Genomic DNA, 19,514 nt, shown 5'->3' on the forward strand with positions numbered 1-19,514 from the left:
ATCAGTAGCAGCTGCTCAGTGCACACACAAGGCAGGACCACACACAGCACTGCCTGCAGGCTCTCCTGTTCCCAGGGCAGCTCAGGAGCCTCCCAGCAGTGGTGCTGCTCCATGGGGCTTATCTTCCAGTCCTGTTCTTTCCTGCAGTCTTGCTGAACCCACTCTAGTGCTGCCCTGCCTGCAGCTCTTGTGAGAGACCATTGCCCACTGCCCTGGGGCTTGGCAGCAGCATCCCCCCCAACACCCCAAACCCACTTACAGCTATGCAGACTGCTCCAGCTGCCCCTCCTGACATCACTTCTGCCTCTCAAAGGATTTACAAAGAGGCTGTGTGGATAAAGTTCTTTGAAAAACAGGTGGAGAGGTAGAACTAGGAATCAACAATTTTATTTCATGCTCCAGGGACACAATACTGATATGTACAGTGTAGGGAATAAAATTTAACCATACAACAAAGAATATTAAAATAAACAGTTGGAAAACAAATAAATAGCCAGACACGTTATACAAACAGATAAGCAGTTTTTCTTATGTACAGAACCAGCTAAGCAGAACTGCTGAGAAAGGTGAGAGCTGGGTGTGCAGACTGAGTTAGTTACTGAAAGGCACTAAGGACCATTTTCACTTCCCTTGAACCTGAAGAAAGGTTCCATAACAAGTTAATTCTGAAATGATTCATTTACACAGCATTAAACAAACACAGCCAGAGAAACTCTCTGCGATTTGCTGGAATGAGGGGAAGCTTTGGTGACAGGATGCAAAAAATGAATACACATTACATACGTGTTACAGTTAAGTGGCATGGACTGGCCTGGGGTGTGGTGGCTCCATCAGCTGGGCCATCAAAAATCCACACAAACTTAAAGGAGAAGGACTTAAGACATGGTAAAGGGACATTTGACATTATTGCAGACTGTCCAGAGCTGCAGAGAGGGCTCATACAGCAAACCTGCAAGCAGGGCTCTGTTTTGAAAGGAAGTTTCCAAAACTTAAGCAAAACAGCACAGTGAAAAGGTAAGCCAAGCTGACAGATCATCATGAAGACCGTTCTATGTCAAAACAAAGTCCTCTGGTAAGAGCAGAAAAATTGTTCTCCAAAACAAGCCCCTGTACCAGGAAATCACAACCAGTTCCTCCCATCTAATTACAAAGCGGTGCAATTATTTTTACTTCAAGTTTTTCTCTGCCTCATGGGTCTTTAAAATACGCAGAGCACTTTTGTTTCCAGCAAAAACAACAGGAATTCAACCCAAGCAAACACCTTCCTAGTTAGATTTTGTGTGTTGTAAATGTCAGGATGCACAGTCCCAGTTTTCATCTGCTGATGGTCTGCTGAGTGAAGAATTCAGAGAATTGAGAGTACAGTTCAGGAGAAACACTCTTAAGAACAGATTATTCAACAGAATGAAGCACAGCAAGACATTAAATAAGAGGACATAAAGTCTGCCCTTGTTCTGCTCAGTCCAGAACATCCCTGCCTGTTTCTAAGACAAAACAGCATTTGAGACATTTTCAGTCTGTTTTAGCTGACAAATTTAACACGATATTCTCAGCTGAAGCACATTCAAAATAAGATGAACTCCTCAAGAAGAGATCTAACTAGTTTAGATCACACAAAACATCCTGACTTTTTGCCTCTTTCCAAATGCTGGACTAGCAAAAACTGCCAGTGTTTGTATTTGCAGCTCTGATGCATTTGGGTGACAAAGCCAGGCCTGCTCCCCTCTCCCCCCAAGAAGAGGATTGCTTTCTCTTCCCTCATCACGATCCTAAAGAAACACATCAGAAAAAGCACAGGGGAAAGCTTAGAACTCAGTTTGAATTGCACTGAATGCATCTCCAGCTCAAAACATGCACCTGCAAGACCAATTTTAACTGTTTCAGCTGGAGCTGTTACAGACCCACGAGGTGCATCCAGTTCAATATCGTGACAACAAGAAAGGGCAATCTGCTTCTAACTGCAGCAAACACTTCACAGGAATGTTCTGGTAATTGCAGACATGGCTACAATCAGGAATGAGACACCCAAGGAGATGTCTTGCTCCTTATACCAAGCTTAAGTATTCAGTCTGTGTTATTAACCACAGTTTTTTTTGTTACTCTAGGTAACACACTAAGATTAAATGAAAATCATACCTAATTAACACCACACTGACATGGGAACTGCTGAGGTACCTGCAACTGCTGCGCTCCAGCAGGACTTTTGTGACACAAAAGCAACGTATTGAGGTGTTCAGTGTCTGTTAGCAGCACAAAAAGCAAAGAAAAAGAGCAGCCACCATAAATGGTTATCAGCAGAGACCAAATTTCTTTCCCCTCAAAGCATAGGACAGAAAGAGGAGATGGTGCACACAGACACAAACAGCATCAGCTATTTCAGGGGATGTTACTGCACTGGGACAACTGGGAAATTCGTGCCTATTATAACAGAGGAGAAATTCATCCTCAGCTGCGGCCAGGGGTGAGAAAAATGGAGCCATAGTGTTCAGTTCCTCTAGTGTTAAAGCCTTCCCCTCAAATAATCTGTGCTGTCCAGATTACAACAAAACAATTCACACCGATTAAAACCACTTCCAGCTCAGAAGCATAAAAAGCAGCCAAAGCAACGCAGCAATGCAGCCTTAAGAGGAGGAAAAGAGTTCTCTTATCTGTGCATCAGCCCTCACTCCACGTTGCCAGCAGATCACACAAATAGACAAAAATCAAAGCATTAGACTACTAGTGTTGCACTTAAACAGAGCATGGTCCCTTCCCACAAACCTCAGGTTTATGTAGTTTTAAGTACTCTTCTACCCAACTACTTTTTGTACAGCAAGACTGCAAATGAAGAGAGCTGTGTCTCAAATACACAATATGATCAGCTTAATAACTACAGTGAAATATTTAAATAAAAAGGCTTGATGCTCTTAACTGAAAGGTTTGCAGCAAACGCATTCAAACACATCAGTGCAACAGAAGACAACAGTGAAAGCTGCCAGTTATGTGCAAAGCAGGACATAAGATTTACCAGCATTAAGTTTTAGGATTCCATCGACCATTTTGAGCTATTATGGCTAATACTTGAACAAATCTACAATCCTCGTTTTCTATACATTTCAAGGATTACCAACAATAGTTCCCTGCACAACACATTGTTTAACACATGGAATTCCACAGCCATAAAATATACCAGTTTAATATTATGTTAATATAACATACAGTATACAGGCAACTAAGGAAAAATACATATTTTTTTTTTAATTAAAGACTCCATACCAGCAAGGCATGGATTCTACAGCCACTTCCAACTGTGCCATCTCACATTCCATATTCTGGCCAAACCTTTCACACTCACTGATTTTTACGGCAATTCTGAACACGTCACACCTACTGCAGCAGAGAGTCAATGACAGCGCCTGGCTTTGCAGAACGTTTTCTGTTTGGAGAGCAGAAAGGAAAAGAAAAAAAAAAAAAGAAAATAATACCACACACATCATTATACTGTCCAGGAAAAACAGGGACCAGCCACTTCTCAGGTCAAAACTACACATCATCGACTTTTTCACAAAGCATCAGGAACACCCACGCTGAAATCTTCCCCAGCACACATTACTTCCCAGTAATAAAAGTGTATGTGCTGTCAGTGTGTTGCTTGTTAAGCCGAACCAGCTATCAGTGAAATAAAAACAAGCAGCCAGAAGAGGGGAATGTGAAATCAGGAAATCAAAACCCCCCACAGACAGAACTTTCTGGACAATATTTTACCACAGTGAAAGATTTCAGCCTGGTTCTACTACACTTGACATCAATAACCCTTCTATCATGCAGAATTTTAGCATTTTCTCTTAGCCATAAGTCTTCAAACATTTGTCTCAAGTTTGCAGACACAAGCTTAAGCCTTCCCCTGGGAAAACTCCCCATTACATACAGATACTCCAAAGTTCTTCACCTTCGACCAGTCTTGGGCCTGGATCTTCCCTTTGAAGTCCTCGGCCTCTCTAGCTTCATCAGAGATTGCCTCAAGCTTTCTTCAGTGTAAGCTAAGTAAACGTGGGAAAGGTCCACCTCAAAGGGCTGAAGAAAAAGAACAAAATATCAGAACTATTTAGTACATTGATCAGCTGCTCTTTTGTAACACTAGAAAGACTTCAAACAAGAAAACTGAAGTCGAACAGTTTTCCCATGAACACAAAGGGGTAGACACAGAAAGCAGAACTTAAACCTACAGAGTTCAATAAAAGCTTATTAAGAGTTACTCACATCTTTTTCTTTCTTGTCCAGGACAGGAGTCTGTTTCCTCATATTGTTTCCTGTATATGCAACACATTTCTTAAAAAAAAAAAAAAAAAAAAAAAAGCCACAAGAGTCCATTAGTGAAATGTAGTCAGTTTTACTGAGCACAGCTCTATCAGTTTATTTCTGGGCTCAGTTAAATTCCTCAAAAGCTTATGCTCACATTAGCTTGTATGTAAGCTAGCTTACCAGCTGCCATTCTCCAATGTCTTCATTCCAGTGAACATAGTTCTCAATCATTTCCTAGACAGAGGATAAGGTTATTGTTACAGAGTTGCACAACCTACACTCCAGATGCGTTTCTCAAAACATGCATCCCAAAAGCCTAGACAAGTTGCTTAAGAACAGCCTTGACCACTCCAAGGTATTTTTAATCTGGACAGCCATACCACATTCAAAACCCCTGTTTTATCATCTGAAGACTACAGAAAAACATCACTCCCAAGCTGTGCACAATGAAGTTCCCACTGAAGCATGGATTTACCATTATGTTGATGCAATCAGAACAGCAGTAAGAGCTTTCCACATATGCACATTTGTACTACAGCTTAACAGACAAGTGTCAGTTAAGTTGCCTGTCAATGCCCTTGGAAGCCAACTCATTCCATTTGTTGGACTAAATAATGCTACAGGGCTAAGTGAATACTGTATATGACCACATCAAAGGCTTCAGCTCTTCATCTGTACCTGGTAGTCCTGAGGAATGAAGTTGTCTATGATAAGCATCTGAAGACGAAGTTCCCTGCTCAGCTGCCGAATATTCTCCAGTAAGCCTTCAATCTCTCTCTGATGCTCTTGTTGCAGATCTGCCATCTGTGGACAAAACATAAGAGAGGTCGGAACTAATATAAGACACAATAACAACTTGAAAGAACTGTTTTCTGCCTGTATGTTTTTGGGAAATGAAAGCAAACTCGAGTTAGAAGTACTAGAATATTTCTCTCAAGAATAAACCCTCCAAAACGTTCTAGCTCAGAGATGGTTAAAAACAGTATTAAGTTCCTGGTCTCAGAGAAGATGAAATCGGCCTTCTGTCAGTCCAAGCACCAACAGCAGGCAAAGTGTGCAAACAAGTTCTATCTCTGGCAAGATCCCAAGGAAAATCTAAGCTCCCAAAGACAAAAACGTGCTTTTCATGAATCAGGAAGCCTCGATACCAACCAAGTGACTGAATGTGACTGAGAGAGAATAAGAGCAACATGCACAAAGAGCAGCAAGCTAAGAGCAGATGTGGATTTGAGCAGCTGCAAAGCAGGAGACTGGACTGCCAAACAACTTTTATTTTGCTCAGAAATAACCAATGGTTTTCCTTGAGGAAAAGCCCTACAATGTACCCCCACGCAGATCTGACATGAAGCTTAATTTGCTCTTTAAAATTGCATAAACCAAGCAGGCAGCACACAGGTTATTTCTAAACCTGTAGCACCATAACCAGAGTGACAAAGTTGATGGCTTGCTCTTTCCACCTACAATTCCTCCACCACAAGCTGATTGCTTCAGAACACTGACCTCTGATTTTGCAGCCATAAGCATGGTCCAAACTTTCTTCAGTTTTTTTGTTTTTCCCTGTGCTTCTTCCTGGAGGCTGGTATACTTCTCCTCAATGTCCAAGCGTTCTTGCTGTACACAACATTTAACAGACATCCACACATTAGCATAATCAAAGAAAATATTTGCAAGAATATGAACAGGAAGGGAAATAACTTGGACAAAACAAAGCATTTGCCAAGGGCATAGACAACCTGGCTTAGCTAGGCTGGCTAACACAATGATTACACTGTCCTGCAGGTGAGCACTGGTTACACACGCCTCTAAAATGTTTGATCTCTACTGAGCTTCAGAGTAGAGTCATATTTCATCCACATGAAGAGGCAAAGACAAGTAACAGAGTGTCCTACCACTTCCAGATAGCTGGGAGTACAACCCACCTCCTTCTCCTCAAGTTCCTTGCGAAGCTGCTCTGCTCTCCTCCTTCGTTCTTCCAGCTCCATATTTGATTCTTCTAGAAGCTTCTCTTGTTCTTCTGCTTTTGCCAGCAAGTCCACTCCTCCTACAATCACCTTCTTCTCCAGCGCAGACAGTTTCTCCAGCAGGGACTGGTGCTCTTGTCTAGAGAGAGACAGGTAAAGTTGGGAGCTTCCTGTCTTTAAAGTGCTCACAAGGCAGCCAGGTTCAGCTCAGCTTTTACATCCCAGACAGCACTCATAAGGCTTGAAAAACTTGCCTAGCTGCCAAGGGTTTAAAGCAGGGGTGAGGCAGTGCACAGAGATTTCCTTAACTCCAGCTCCCATCACTTTCATGCAAACAAACCCAACTCAGCAAACAAGTCTCTCCTGCTGCAGTTTCCCTCTGTCAGGGGCTGCCAGGAGCCAGTGGTGTTACCAGGATACCCAGGGTGCTTCCTCCCACCCCAAGGGCCCAGCACAATGATGCTGGGATTCAGACAGACTGCAACAGGTTGTAATGGAACGAGTCACAGCAGTGCAGCTGAGAGGTAAGCCAGGAATGCCAGCAGCTGTTGAGTGTGCCCACAGCACGGTCACGGGCTGTAAGAAACTCACTTTGCTATATAGCTACTGCCCACTTGCAAGCAGTACAGCAGTTCTGCTGCTCTTCACTGGTCTCCAGAGTTCAGAGGATTCGTTTTAAGTTTCTAGGCCATCTCAATTAGATAAGGCTAAGAGAAGAGTGGCAGAAGAATAAAGTTTCTCTTTTTGCTACCTGCTCTAATCTGCAAGCACAGAGGAAGCTCCTCTTTCACTCTGATAACAGCAAGAGCTGATGTTCAGCTTACACAAAGCTTGACTAGCATCTCACCATGCATCTCCACATATTGATATCTGACTTGTAGATTAAGGGAGGAAAAACCCACAACACCACAAAAACTACTCAGAGCAGGGCACTCACTGAGCTTTAAGCAAATCTTTTTCTCTCTTCTCCAGTTCAGCTCTGGCTTTATTTCTTTCTTCTTCTTCCATATCAAGCTTAGTTTCAAGAGCTTTCCTCTCCTCTTCAATCTTTGCTTGCATCTCTACCATCTTATCAGGGGAAACTTTCTTTTTCCCTTTCAAAGAGTGGGAAAAAAATATTTCACAAAAATAATACAGTCTCTGAATCACAGCATTTTTTTCCCCTCCAGTTAAAAATTAATTAAATGTTTAAGCGCAGTTACTGATGTCAGAACTCATGGATTCCAAGCTGAGCACACCTCAGTCTTTAAAATCCCATTTTAATGTTTGCTTATTTGCCTCCAGTACTTACAACAAAGGACTGAGAACTAGAACATAAAGGCCTAAACAAAATACATGAAGAATACTTGTGAAAAAGAAACATTGCCTGAAGAGAAGCCTGAGTCAGAATCTTGGATACCTTAATTACATAGATTAGACCAACTGAAGGAAAAAAGAAGACTGGAACCCAGCCTATACAGATCTCCCCAAATCCACGAGTCTCCCACAGGTTCTACATCCCCCTTTACTCGTTACAAAATGACAAACCCTTTTGTTTTGCTCTTCTCTGGATATGAGAGAATTACCCACAGAATCCAGATGCCTAGAAACTAATAGAAACTGTCTAGTATTAAGAGACTTTCACAGTGATGTAATGCATATGGTCAAAGTATGCTTGAAAATGTTGTTGCTCACTAAAAGGCCTCTTTCCCTCCAGTCTTCGTGCCATTCATTTTTGTTTATATTCATTTATAACCTCCAGCAGAGGCAAAGATACACTGGCACCAGTAAGCATGCATACACATAAGAGCACTGCAATGACTTCAGTGCTACAGCAGAAAACATCTTGGTTTCCATCTGCTAAATTTAGTAGCTAGATACCTAATGCTTATTTCTGGATCTGCAGAGAAAATCCCTCACTAGTTAGTTTTCAGGTAACCCAAATTCAAAGTTTTATTTCAACAAGTGTTATACAGAGATCATCATGTGAAGAGGTGAACCAGATAAAGGTTTCTAACATGTTATTACACAGCCCTGTGTATTCTCAGTTTTGGAGATGAGTGAACTACCCTGAGTTGGAGGACCCTTCAATGAGCTCTGCAATTGTATTTTGAGGAGCTGAAAAATCTATTAGTGAAAAATCAAAATTACACCAACCTGCTTGATCTTGCATTAAGAGGAAGTAGAAAGCACATCGCAGAGAAGAGGCAGCATACACATAAAAAGGAGGAAATAAAATATATTATTGCTTGATCATTTGGAACAAAAGTTTATCAGCATCAGAACAAGCACTGATTTTACATGCATGTTTCTAGAGTAGAAAATGGAATAATCACTAAGAAATGAAACCCCATTAGAGTGAATATAAATGAATCATCATTTTGTGCTAAAGCACAGAATGTTTCTGTAACGTCCTTTGCGTATCCAGGATAGTTTGAACTCACTCCTGCATTCTTCTGCCCATCCAATGCAATGCAGAACTTAAGTGTAACATTAGGAGCCTGCCGCAAAGATCATGCCCTAAGAAACAGATTGTAGATTTCTTCTTCATTAACAGACCTAGCGTTTTTTCCCCTTCCTGAAGGCAGCCAATTCTCTTAAATTACCTGCAAAATCTTAGCATACAGAAGACTTAAGTTTTAACCAAGTTAAACCGAGCCAATTTTTTTGCAAGATAATGACAATTGCACGTAAGATATTAGTAGGTTAATTGGCAGTAACTGATGCTTCCATAGAGGTATAGAGCCAGTTTTGGTTACTTAAGCAAATGCAGTAAAAAACAAAAAGCAGGACAGGGAAAAGATGAAAGGCACCACATGCAGAAGGGCTACACGTGAGGACAGTTAATATCCCAAACCACACAGACGAACCACAAAAGCTCAGTGCAACCTCTGCAACATCTTCAGACTTGAAGGAGATGGACTGATCCATCCATCAGTGGTTTGCTGTTAACTGTCCTCATCCAAAGAGAAATATTCAGGTTTTGAGCAAGCTTTGAAAGAGCAAGTTTGAAGCAAGCAGGTTTCCAAATGTACCACCATTATCCATAGGTCACACTTAGGCTGTGAGCCTTCTTACCTGTGACCACACTTCCCCTGAGCTGACACTTTATACTAACACAACTACTAGCATTTATTTAGGTATAACTAAAGGTTAGGTATATCCAGCAGGACTTCCCAGGTTCTCCACACACACAGAAGTGTGGATTATAACTACACACTATAACCACAACAACTGGTAAAGCCCCTACAAGTCAAGGTGCAAAATATGATGGTTTTTTGTTTGTTTGATTAAAAGTCTTTCAAAGGAACAGGTTCCTTCCTCTGATCAGGAGCAGACCAAACTTTCCTCACTGCTAGAAATCAAGACCCTTTGTTCTTCTCAACTATGCCCTCCTGTGGCAACCAAAAACTTAATGTCATGAGGCAGTCTGAAGAAAAAGCAGCAACCACTGCCCTGGTTTTGGGTTGTTTTTTGAAGGTCTGCCAAAATAAAATCGAAGTGTTAAGAAGTTTTCCTTCCAAGTACTAAACTAGTGTAGCTTAACTGCTGACTGTTCATTCATTCACTCCAAACTTAGTTTTAGGAAGGCAACATCCAATATAACGTAACACCTTCCAAGAAGAAAGCTGCTCAGACTTTCTGCTGACATTTTAGAGGGATTGTTTAAAACAGGGATTGCAAACTTTCAACCTAACGTTTCCCAAGTGTCTTTAAATCTTGCTAAATAAGCCCACTGAAATGCTCGCCATTCTCGTGTCTTGCTGACAATGTGCACATCAAACCACCATTTCAAGCGTGAAAGCAACAAAGGAAAGGCATGCTTTAGCCAAATTGTAAGTTCAGGTTTATCTTCCAGTAGACATAGCAGGGAAAAGTGCAGCACTGCAAAATGAAATGCACAGATCATGGAAAGGCCAAAGCTTAAAGGACTTAAGAGCTCCCACTCACTAGTGAAGGACTTATCCAGAGGTTTCTCTATGACAGAGCATGTGGAGTCTGAACTACTGCTGCTGCTACTGCCTGGAAAACAGAAATGAGTCCCACAGAAAAACCCAGAGAGGAAGAAACATGCAGATGGGAAGTTAGTTCTAAGGAAAAGAAACCCAGAAGAGACAGCAAAATAGTTTTAAAAGGCACAGAGTTCTCATTAGGAAGCATTTGCTAGAATCCCTCCCAGACTCAGCTTGCAAAGCCATTGTTTCCCAGCACAGAATGGCATGCTCAGAGATACAGTTCAGTTAAAACCCATCTTAAAAAGCCTATAGCTTAAAATCTCATGCCAAGGCTGCTTCCGTTTCAAGCAATAGCACAGAAAAACAGATCACAGTGAAGGTGGCTGTGGATATCTACAGTAACAGAAGATTCAGTGACCAGGATCCTTTCCAGTGTTATGTACATGGCAATGTACACTTCCCAGTCTAGAAGAAAGAATCAGCTTACACAGGGACAGTTACTGTGCAAGCTCCTGCTGAGCACAATCTTACTTAGGGAACTTAACTTCCAAACAAGCTGCTCTAGTTAAGCGACAGCTATTTCCACTCTATTCTTTTCAAGCAGTATTTTAAAGACAGCTTTCTCTTGTGGCAGATTTGGGCAGAAACTATTTCTTGATGGATAGAATGGTCAATCTTCCTACTTCTAGAAAGCACCAACGGGGAAAAATAAAGTAAAACGGTGTATTACAACCAACACCAGGCTTGAGAGGTGCAATTTATGATTCTGCTTGAACAGATATCAGAATGAAGGGGAATCTACTTAATGCAGGACTGCTGTTTAAACAGATGTGAGTGCTTTAAGACAGGAAGGCAGTTTGAATGTCAGCATTTACTGCACAAATTGGAAATTAAAGCACAGCACTGGGCTTGACTTCCCTACTCCCCACGAATAAACAAAGGTTCCAGGGATGTAGCAGGCTCCCTACAAGCCACAGCTCTCCATGGTACACCGTGACCTGCAATTTTAGGCTCAGCAGCATCTTCTGGGGCTTAGACACTATGTGCTAGTTTATCACAGTGTAAGATAAAGTAGACTTTGCCATGGGATTTCCAGATTGCCCCCAAGTAAGGGATGTGTAGCTCCCATTTAGCTTTTCAGCTAGCACACAGACACCCTCAAAGGTCAAGTTTTTCCTCTATCAGCATAAAATAGGACGCCAGAATGGAGCCAGTTACTGAACATCCACAGGACAGATGAATCCTTTGCCTACACCACAGCCAAAATCCCCATCTAGCCATAAGAATGGCTACAAAAGAATACATCAGCCTACCGCTGATTTTTGGTGTCTTCCTCCTCCCATCTCAATGAGCAGGGGAAGTTCCACAACATGAGTCACAAGCCATTCGCAGCCACCTTGCGGCAACCAGGGAACCACCACAGAAGATGATGTTACCACAAGCACAACTACCCAAGTGGAAGCAGATACCACACAGGAGCGGAGCTGTCAGCTACAGAGACAGCACCAAATAGCTGTGTTTCTAGGGAGGCATGATAATTGCAGCGGCAGTAAGGCAGCCCTACGACTCCACTTGTGCCTGCCTGGCTCTATAGCTCCTGACACACTAGCTGCTGGGCACAAGGAAATTGGTGGCACTGACAGGATTCTCTGCTGCCTTACCCCGCCGTTTCTTCCGCTTCTCCCCATCTTCTCCAATCTCTCCATCATCCTCTTCATCTTCTTCTTCAGAAGAACTTGTCTCAGAACCAGATATCTCTTCCCCTAGAAACAAAAAGTATGCTTTTTGATGCACTTTCCTTCATCAGGGCCTTCCAATAACACTGACTTGTTATTGTGATGGCAGCACTTATCTGAAGTCAGCAGTATCTGATATCAGCTTATGAGTAGCTGCAGAAGTCAATAACTTTCGAGGTGATGGTTTGCAATGGCTTTGGAAAATTAAGGAAGATGACTGTAAGCCATATAATGCTGCCAAGTCAGTGTGTATAACACTATAGTAAGTATCCTCATATCCTTGTAATGCTACATTATGTTTTCTTAGAAGAAATTCAGAATACCTTCATTTCTATCAGAGACAGAAAATAGTCAAATGAACAATGCTATCTGCTCTACAGTTTAGTACCTACAGCTTTAAGAAGTCACCCGCAGCACACTAGGGACTAGATCCCAGTCCCTGAAGAAAGCACTGCTATTTTTTGCTTCTCCTTAATGTAGAAATTCCAAGCAGTTACCCTCACTGGAGTTACTACTAGAGCTATTTTGTGCTGTGAGCATCTTTGGAGATGGATGTTATACCAAGGGCATTATTCAGGAAGAATCCTTCTGGAAGGATCCTTGAATGCTGGTGGATTAATCATTATCAAAAGCCCATAAAGTTCCAAAGCTTAAAGAAGCTTCTTGTTTCTTCTGCACACTAATTAGATAGCCCGCCTCAGTTCTAGCCACACAAATCCATTTCATTTTAGTCCAAATTGCATCTCTCCTCAAGCAAAGAAAACATTTAGCTGTTGTTATCATGCACTTTAAATCCCTACACCGCATCCAATCATACCCAGAGACCCCTCAGGTACTCAGCACACTAAATTCAGTCCAGAATCCATCACCTTATGCTAGTGCCAAGTGCCACCTAGTGAGCAAAGCCAGGCCCTACGCTGGGAGCATCCTGCTGGGTCATGAGGGCCAGAACAAAGACTTGCAATCAGCTACTGAATTCATGTGACACTTTCAAATAGTCAAGACTTTTCACAGAAGCAGAACGAGCATCAGTCTGGAGAGACATACTAAGTGGAAGGGGAATCTCACCTTCTTCCAGTTTTTTCTTAAGCTCTTCAATTTCTTTCTGAAACTGACGTAACAAAGCATCCTTGGGGTCTTCATTAATCCTGGCCTTGTTCTTAATGTTCTTGGCTCGGTTTGCATATCTGAGAGTGCTGATAGTCTCATCGTAATTGTAGTCTGCTGGACCAATGTTTGCACACTAACACATGGAAGAACAAGTTAATGGAGCGTAAAGAATCAGATTCCAGAACAAATGATCTCACAGGAACCCAGCCTTAGCTCCAACAATATGGTACTGCCATCCTTTCCCAAGATTTCCTGTTGCTTTTACATCAAGGTTGCTTTTGTCTACCTAAGCACAGCTTTTACTTCGTCTTACACGTGTGCATTTACATCTTGTTTAGATCCCTGCTGTGCAGATAGGAGACACCAAAAGCACGTAGACGGTTTTTTCAACTGCAATGCTCTGAAAAGAACAGGTAAATGGCAGGCTGTTCTCATGGCAAAGTCACTAAGCTATCCCTGTATGAACAGAGATCAACAGCTGGAATTTATGAAAGCATCTTGGAGCTTACCATCATGGTTTTGGAGTTGCCCCCCAGGGAATCCTGAAGGAGTCGCGTAAGTTTGGAGTTACGGTAGGGCACATGAGTGCTTTTGCCATCCACCAGTGCTGAAATGACATTCCCCAGGGTAGAAAGAGAGAGGTTGATCTTAGTAGCTTCCTTCAGTCGCTGCCCCGTTGCTCCAGTTTTTGCTTGTCTTTCAGAACCCTGGAAAAGGAAGAGGAAGCAAAAGCAATTGCAATAAAACCTGCTACGTGATCTCTCTCCAAATAGCACAGCTACCAATCATTGCTAATGGTCAAGTCACTAAGCACCTCAATCATTGTTTGAGGGCCTAGCTATGTACTTCAGACATCATTAACAAGACAAGTGACAGGTGTCAACTGAAACTTTCAGTGCCAGCAAATTCTGAATTGCTGGAAGTAACACAACTGAGAAAACAACAGTTTTGTCCCTGTGAATGAAAATATTATAAGAAACAAGTCAGCAGTTACAAGGCACCTCAGCTCCTGTCTTTTCTACCAGGAGGTCAAGGGAATAAAGTGACACTGCAATTGTTTTATAGGTAGTTTCATAGTGTGACATAAACACATCTCACGTAAATAAAATAACAGATAACAAACAGGGCTTTGAGTGTCCCCTTCCTTGCCTCTCCTCCAAGTAAAGGTACTCCAGTGTAAAATAAGGGCTACAAAACCTTTTTACCAACACAACTACATTGGTTCAAAGTGAGCAACAGAGGGTGGGAACTTGCACAAGTGAGGAACTGCATGGTCACAATCCCCTAGGGTGATTACATTGGAACAAAAAACTTTGCAAAGATCCAGTTCTGATATCCAGCGTGCTCTTTTCAGTGTAGTCTATATCATCTACAATTACTTCACAGGAAGAACAGAGCCCTCATACCAGTACAAGCTCATATATCCTAGATGCTCTTTCTGGCACACATCTGATTTAAAGCATTGAGTGAACACTTCACAGAAGTCAACTGTCAGACGGAATTCTGGGCTTCAAAGCCTTTAACAGTACTGAGCAGCCATTCCCACCATGTTTTACAGCAGAACTGCTGGTTCTACTTACAGCAAGATCCACAAGGTGCAGTTTGCCCATGCGCACGTGCATGTTTCCATCAACCCCCTTCTCACTGCACTCGATGGTGATAGTGAAGATGGCGTGCGAGCGAGAGCTGTGCTCATTCATGTTCGTGGCACCAACAGAACCTTTGAATTGAGAAAAAGATTAATGAATCACACTCCTGTAACATTCTACATGCTCCGAAGGAGATTTACTCCCAACTCTACATGCAACCCATTTTTTCAGAAGACGGAAAAGATGCTCAGACTCAGCAAACTGTGCTGGACACTGAACTTGTAGCACACCTCCAGCCTAGACTAGAAGTGTTGTTGCCATCATTAGGTCCAAGCTGACCACAGGTCCCATCCCAAGAGCAGCAGCAGCTCTCATTTGTTTCTTTTTAAAAGTTACAAATAAATAAATAAATAAAATTTTCAAAATCACTAGCCTAACACTTTGGCAGCTGATCCATGCAAAAAGCTGCTTTTTTTTTTTTTTTTTAATAAATAAGAGCAAAGCAATCCACATGAGCAGCAACAGTAAGTCAGAATTTTACTTCATAAAAGAGTTTAATTAAGTCTTCCAGAAAGCATCAACAACCTTCTATTCACAACACAGGGCTAGTCTTTGCTTGTCCAGATTAGAACAGAAGGAAAGAACCATGACAAGCACTGGTAGCCCTGACAGTCCTGACTGCCTTCACTGTTTCCCCCTGCCTGGCTGACTGAGGCACAGCCTACTTCTCCTGTCCCTGCACAAAAGGCATTAGGGAGGGGACATCCCTTTTGCTCTGCTCAGCTGAATGAACCGAGCTCTCCAGCATCAGGTCTAAAAGCAAGATCTCAAAGTCTCAAAATCAGACCCTCACTCTGTCTGACAGAGCTGTCTGACACTGTGGGACTACATACGGTTCTTGTGGCCCAGAGTCATGATTCTGTCCATATCATCTGCATTGTTTACGACATAAGCTGAAAGGTCTTTGATATAAACTCCCACATCAGGTCTCTCTTTAACCTAAGAGAAAAACAGTTTAGAGAGAGCGTGCTTAGAGCCCACACAGCAATTCTCAGTGGCGCTGTATTAGTACAGTGATTTACTCCCCCAGATTCTAGTTTGCCCAGAGAACACTGCAGTATTCCAAAAGAATAGCTAGGGAATCGAGACTCAAGCAGGATAATACTTCATTGGTCCTCCCTAGAGGCAAATACAGATTTCAAATCTCAGTCACTAAGTCCTAGAATGACTGCCAAGAGGCTTTACAGCAGAACTGCATGGATGAAACTGACTCAGCAGAAAGTCAGTTTCTCACTGTACAACAGAGCAGATTGAAAAGACTCAGAGAAATCAGTGGTGATATCCAACTGCTGCTGTATCTCAAAGGAAACAATGCACATGCTGAGGAGTCCAACCTCCCACTCCCTTCAAATGCTCTCTGATCTTCACAATAATCTTGCTCAAGGATGTGGAACAAGCATCAGATTCAGAAGAGCAGGCTCACCTCTAACCTCTGTGACTGGTCTTTTCCTAGCAGGTCCCGCACTTCTTCATTGTAAATTTCCAGGTAAGACACACGAACTAAAAACCTGAAAGCAAACAGTTGGGAAGCTTTCTTAACAAGATATTTGTTAAAGTCCAGGAGACACAGAATGCAAAGAAAAAGCACCCATACATAAGTACATTCATCAAGAATGGCCTAAGTTGTTACTGATGTCAGGCTTCTTCTACAGACGGACAAACAAAAGACAGGAGCAGTAAAGGGAAGCTGTTTACCTTGTATCCCCCTCTGCTTTGGCAATGTGACCAAATATATGGGCGAAGGAATTTGGAATAATGCCTCTAAGCTCAGGAACTGCTCTGACCCCTTCCATGGTAAAAGTTTTGCCTGTTCCAGTCTGCCCATATGCAAAAATGGTGCCTGAAGAACAAGAACATACTAATGAATGTCATGCAGTTGCTATAACTGCAATTTTACCTCATCAATTCTTAGCCTGATAGTACTAAACACATTTTTATGAACTTGAAACTTTTCACCCTCTTCAGTATGCACTGTTCAATGCTATGAGAAACAGAAACGCTGGACAACCATAGCAAAAATGTTCAAGCCAGTGCTTTATCCAGCCTACAAAATATTTAAGAAGAAATCAGTTTGGTTTAGCTGTATAGAGCAATTAAAGGGTTGAGAACCAGTACACTTAAGGCTCACACGCAAATAATTAAAATCAGACTAATTAATAGCATTGTCAATTAGAGAGAGATCATTATATACCAACCACAAAACCAATGACTGCTAGCACTTTCAGCCACAGGAGAAACGTGAGGCTCCCACAACACAGGTCACAGTACAAGTGTCCAGTCCTGAACCTGCAAATGCAGCCGCAGTTTGGAGGAGATAACCATCCCCAAGGAAGCCAATGAGAAAACCTACTGAGATCTTAGCCCAGACATTCCAGAAACGCAGAGGTTAATTAATTTTGTCCCAGCACAAATTAAGCTCAACTCAAATTAAGCTTTTGCTTTCACTGTCAAGTCACTGGCATTACTGTTGGGAAGAAATGAATTTTAATTAGCTGAAGATGGGTGTGTTAGCACAAAAGCTTATTAGGTATTTTGCAAACCTTGAAAAACCTTCTTAATCTGTTGCTTACAGCACAGAACAAAAGCAGTTACAGAAAGCAGTCATTTGTTACCTTACTGCAGTATTCTTTCTTCTACACGTTGTATTTACATGCATAACAAACACACACAAACCACAGACATATTCTTCCCAGCTGCAGGAAGCAACCAATTATCTGCCAGGCAGGGCTGACGTGTGTAACTAGTCATCTTAGTTTGTAACAGCAAGTTTTAGAGATGAAAATGCAGCACAAGAAGAATAGGCATACCTAGATAGTGCAGGACCATGGCAGCTGCTGGGGTACTGAAACTGTATAGCGAAGAGACCCTGAGAATTCTGATAACAAAATAAAGTGTATATCTTTTGCAGACAGAAGACAGAGAATGAAAACATACAGCTCACCAACCTCAGCTGGCTCACTTGCTCACTACTATCTCTCAGCAAGCTCAGCACACACCAGCATGGTGAGTACTCAGTAAGGAGCACCATCTGGTTGCTGTAGGTCAGAGGCCAGAATAGAAACAATAGAGAGATGTGGCCCTCGTAAAAGAAGGCTTCCTGTTAGATCATCAGGGACACCAACAACACAAGGAACATAGATGAAATAAATCAGGAATTTACCATTGTAGCCTTCCAAGACGGAGTCAATAATAGGTCTTGCAGTTAGGTTATAGACATCCAGCTGCTTACTCTCCGGTCCAAAAACAGTGTCAAATGTGAACGTCTTGGGAGGTTCATTGGATGAGTCTGTTTTGTGGACTGTGATGGTTCCTCTCATCTCATCCACACTGACTGCCATTTTGTACCCCGTCGCTTTCTCTCGCTCGTTAAGGGGCCGGCACCGAACAACCACCTTGACATTATCACAGCTCTCTGGCCTGTCTGGCTTCTCAGGCTTGTTGATCTGCAATTATGAAAAGGCAAAACGCTCACAGGCTGCAGCATTCCTGTAACAGACCCACGTGCTTAAGCTGTGGACGCATGCTTCTCAGCAGAATCATAAAAGCCACACTTAGCCCAGAACTGGTTTATAATTAAAGCTAAGGGAATACCCTGCACTTATTCAGTCAAAGCAATCTTCTGTTTGCAGCTGTGGAAACCAAATGAGTAAAACCCGAGAATTTCATTCATCTGTTAAATCCTTCAACTTTGCGCCTGCAAACAGCTTGCTGGAAGCAGAGGCTTTTGTGCCACTCCTTTAAATTCATGGAGCTTGTTGTCTGAATAGAGAGCACAAGGAAACAGCCTCAAATCTCACCGATGACATCAGCAGATAGCAGCGGGCATTGGCTGAAGGGAATTCAGACAAGCTTCAGTGCGTTTGCTGAAGGTGAACCGCTCTGAAAACTCAAAGGTTGGCTCGCAGGTCTTCACACAGCCTTTTTCTCTCGGTTACAGACGCGGATTTTGACACTAAACCGACTGACAGTGCTGTCAACGCTCCTCCAGACAGTGGAGCGCCCAAAGCCGCTGGCCGCAGCCCGAGGTGCCGCCCGCTGAGCGATGCCACGGGTCAGCACTCGGCTGTTTCCAACCCCGCACCTCGGGTGTCAGCAAGGAGCAAAGCGCTGCGGAGCTCCTCAGCCCCACGGCCCTCAGCAGAGGCAATGACAGACGCAGAGCTGCTCCCATCCGGCTGGGGGAGGGACCTCACACCCCACATCCCACACCCCCCCCCCAGGGCGGCACAGACGCCGCACTGAAGCCGCACGGAGCACCGCGCCGTCATCCCCAGGCTCCGGGCCGGGCCCGCGCCGCCCCGCCGATCCCCACGGGCCGCGGTTCCCGACAGTGAAAAATCAAGAGCGCGAGAAGCGGCCCGCGGCGCCCCCAGCCGCCATCCCGCTCCCAGCCCGCCCCACGAGCCCGCGCCCCGGCGCTGCTCACCGGCATGGCGGCGCGGCCGTGGATCGCCGCCGGTCGCAGGAGCCGCGGGGCCGCACAGCGGAACAATAACAGCACCGCGCCTGCGCCCGCCCCCCACCGCCCAGGGTCGCGGCCAATCACCGCGCGCTGCGGAGACCGCGCAGCCAATGGCTCGCGGGGAAAGGAGGAGCTCGGCCCGCCCCCCGCGACCACGGGAGCTCGGCCACAGCCAATGGCGTCGGCGGAGAGGGGGAGGTGGGAGGGACAAAGCCGCGGCGTGGGGCGGGGCGTCGCCATGGGAACCGCGGGACGGGGCGGCGGAGGGCGCGCGATGGAGCCCCGCGCTCTGATCGCTCCGCGGGGTCCGGCCGGGCTCCGGGCCGACACGGCCGCAGCGCCGCTCGTTCCTTCGCAGATCCGTCCGTATCTCCACACGT

The 19,514-nt window shown here is 43.8% G+C and overlaps 1 protein-coding gene across 2 annotated transcripts; it reads right to left on the reverse strand.

The window, feature by feature from the left end:
• Positions 1 to 371: 371 nt before the first annotated feature.
• KIF3A (kinesin family member 3A) lies at positions 372 to 19,491 on the reverse strand. 2 transcript variants are annotated; one of them, XM_090150803.1, is made up of 19 exons: positions 19,099 to 19,491; positions 17,833 to 18,115; positions 16,368 to 16,512; positions 16,096 to 16,180; positions 15,506 to 15,611; positions 14,604 to 14,743; positions 13,533 to 13,730; positions 12,982 to 13,156; positions 11,839 to 11,940; positions 10,173 to 10,244; positions 8,379 to 8,387; positions 7,180 to 7,336; positions 6,201 to 6,381; positions 5,782 to 5,892; positions 4,960 to 5,085; positions 4,462 to 4,515; positions 4,240 to 4,308; positions 3,929 to 4,053; positions 372 to 3,415 (listed from the first exon to the last, which is right to left on the reverse strand). In XM_090150803.1, the coding sequence occupies exons 1-19, from the start codon at positions 19,372 to 19,374 to the stop codon at positions 3,367 to 3,369; spliced, it is 2,463 nt and encodes an 820-aa protein (XP_090006929.1). In that variant the 5' UTR covers positions 19,375 to 19,491; the 3' UTR covers positions 372 to 3,366. The 2 variants fall into 2 exon arrangements, with proteins under 2 accessions (XP_090006929.1, XP_090006928.1); XM_090150802.1 differs by lacking the exons at positions 8,379 to 8,387; positions 10,173 to 10,244.
• Positions 19,492 to 19,514: the final 23 nt, after the last annotated feature.

Source organism: Phasianus colchicus, chromosome 15, assembly GCF_987193195.1.
Source record: "Phasianus colchicus chromosome 15, bPhaCol1.hap1.1, whole genome shotgun sequence".
Taxonomy (NCBI): domain Eukaryota; kingdom Metazoa; phylum Chordata; class Aves; order Galliformes; family Phasianidae; genus Phasianus; species Phasianus colchicus.

What these genes read in the sequence shown, in the direction of transcription:
- KIF3A (XM_090150803.1), bottom strand. Translation starts at nt 19,374, where the DNA reads ATGGCGACGCCCCGCCCCACGCCGCGGCTTTGTCCCTCCCACCTCCCC. An exon ending in GCAACTCCAAAACCATGATG is followed by an intron (nt 13,157 to 13,532) that starts GTAAGCTCCAAG and finishes TCCATGTGTTAG; the next exon opens with TGTGCAAACATTGGTCCAGC. An exon ending in TCATTCCTCAGGACTACCAG is followed by an intron (nt 4,516 to 4,959) that starts GTACAGATGAAG and finishes TCCTCTGTCTAG; the next exon opens with GAAATGATTGAGAACTATGT.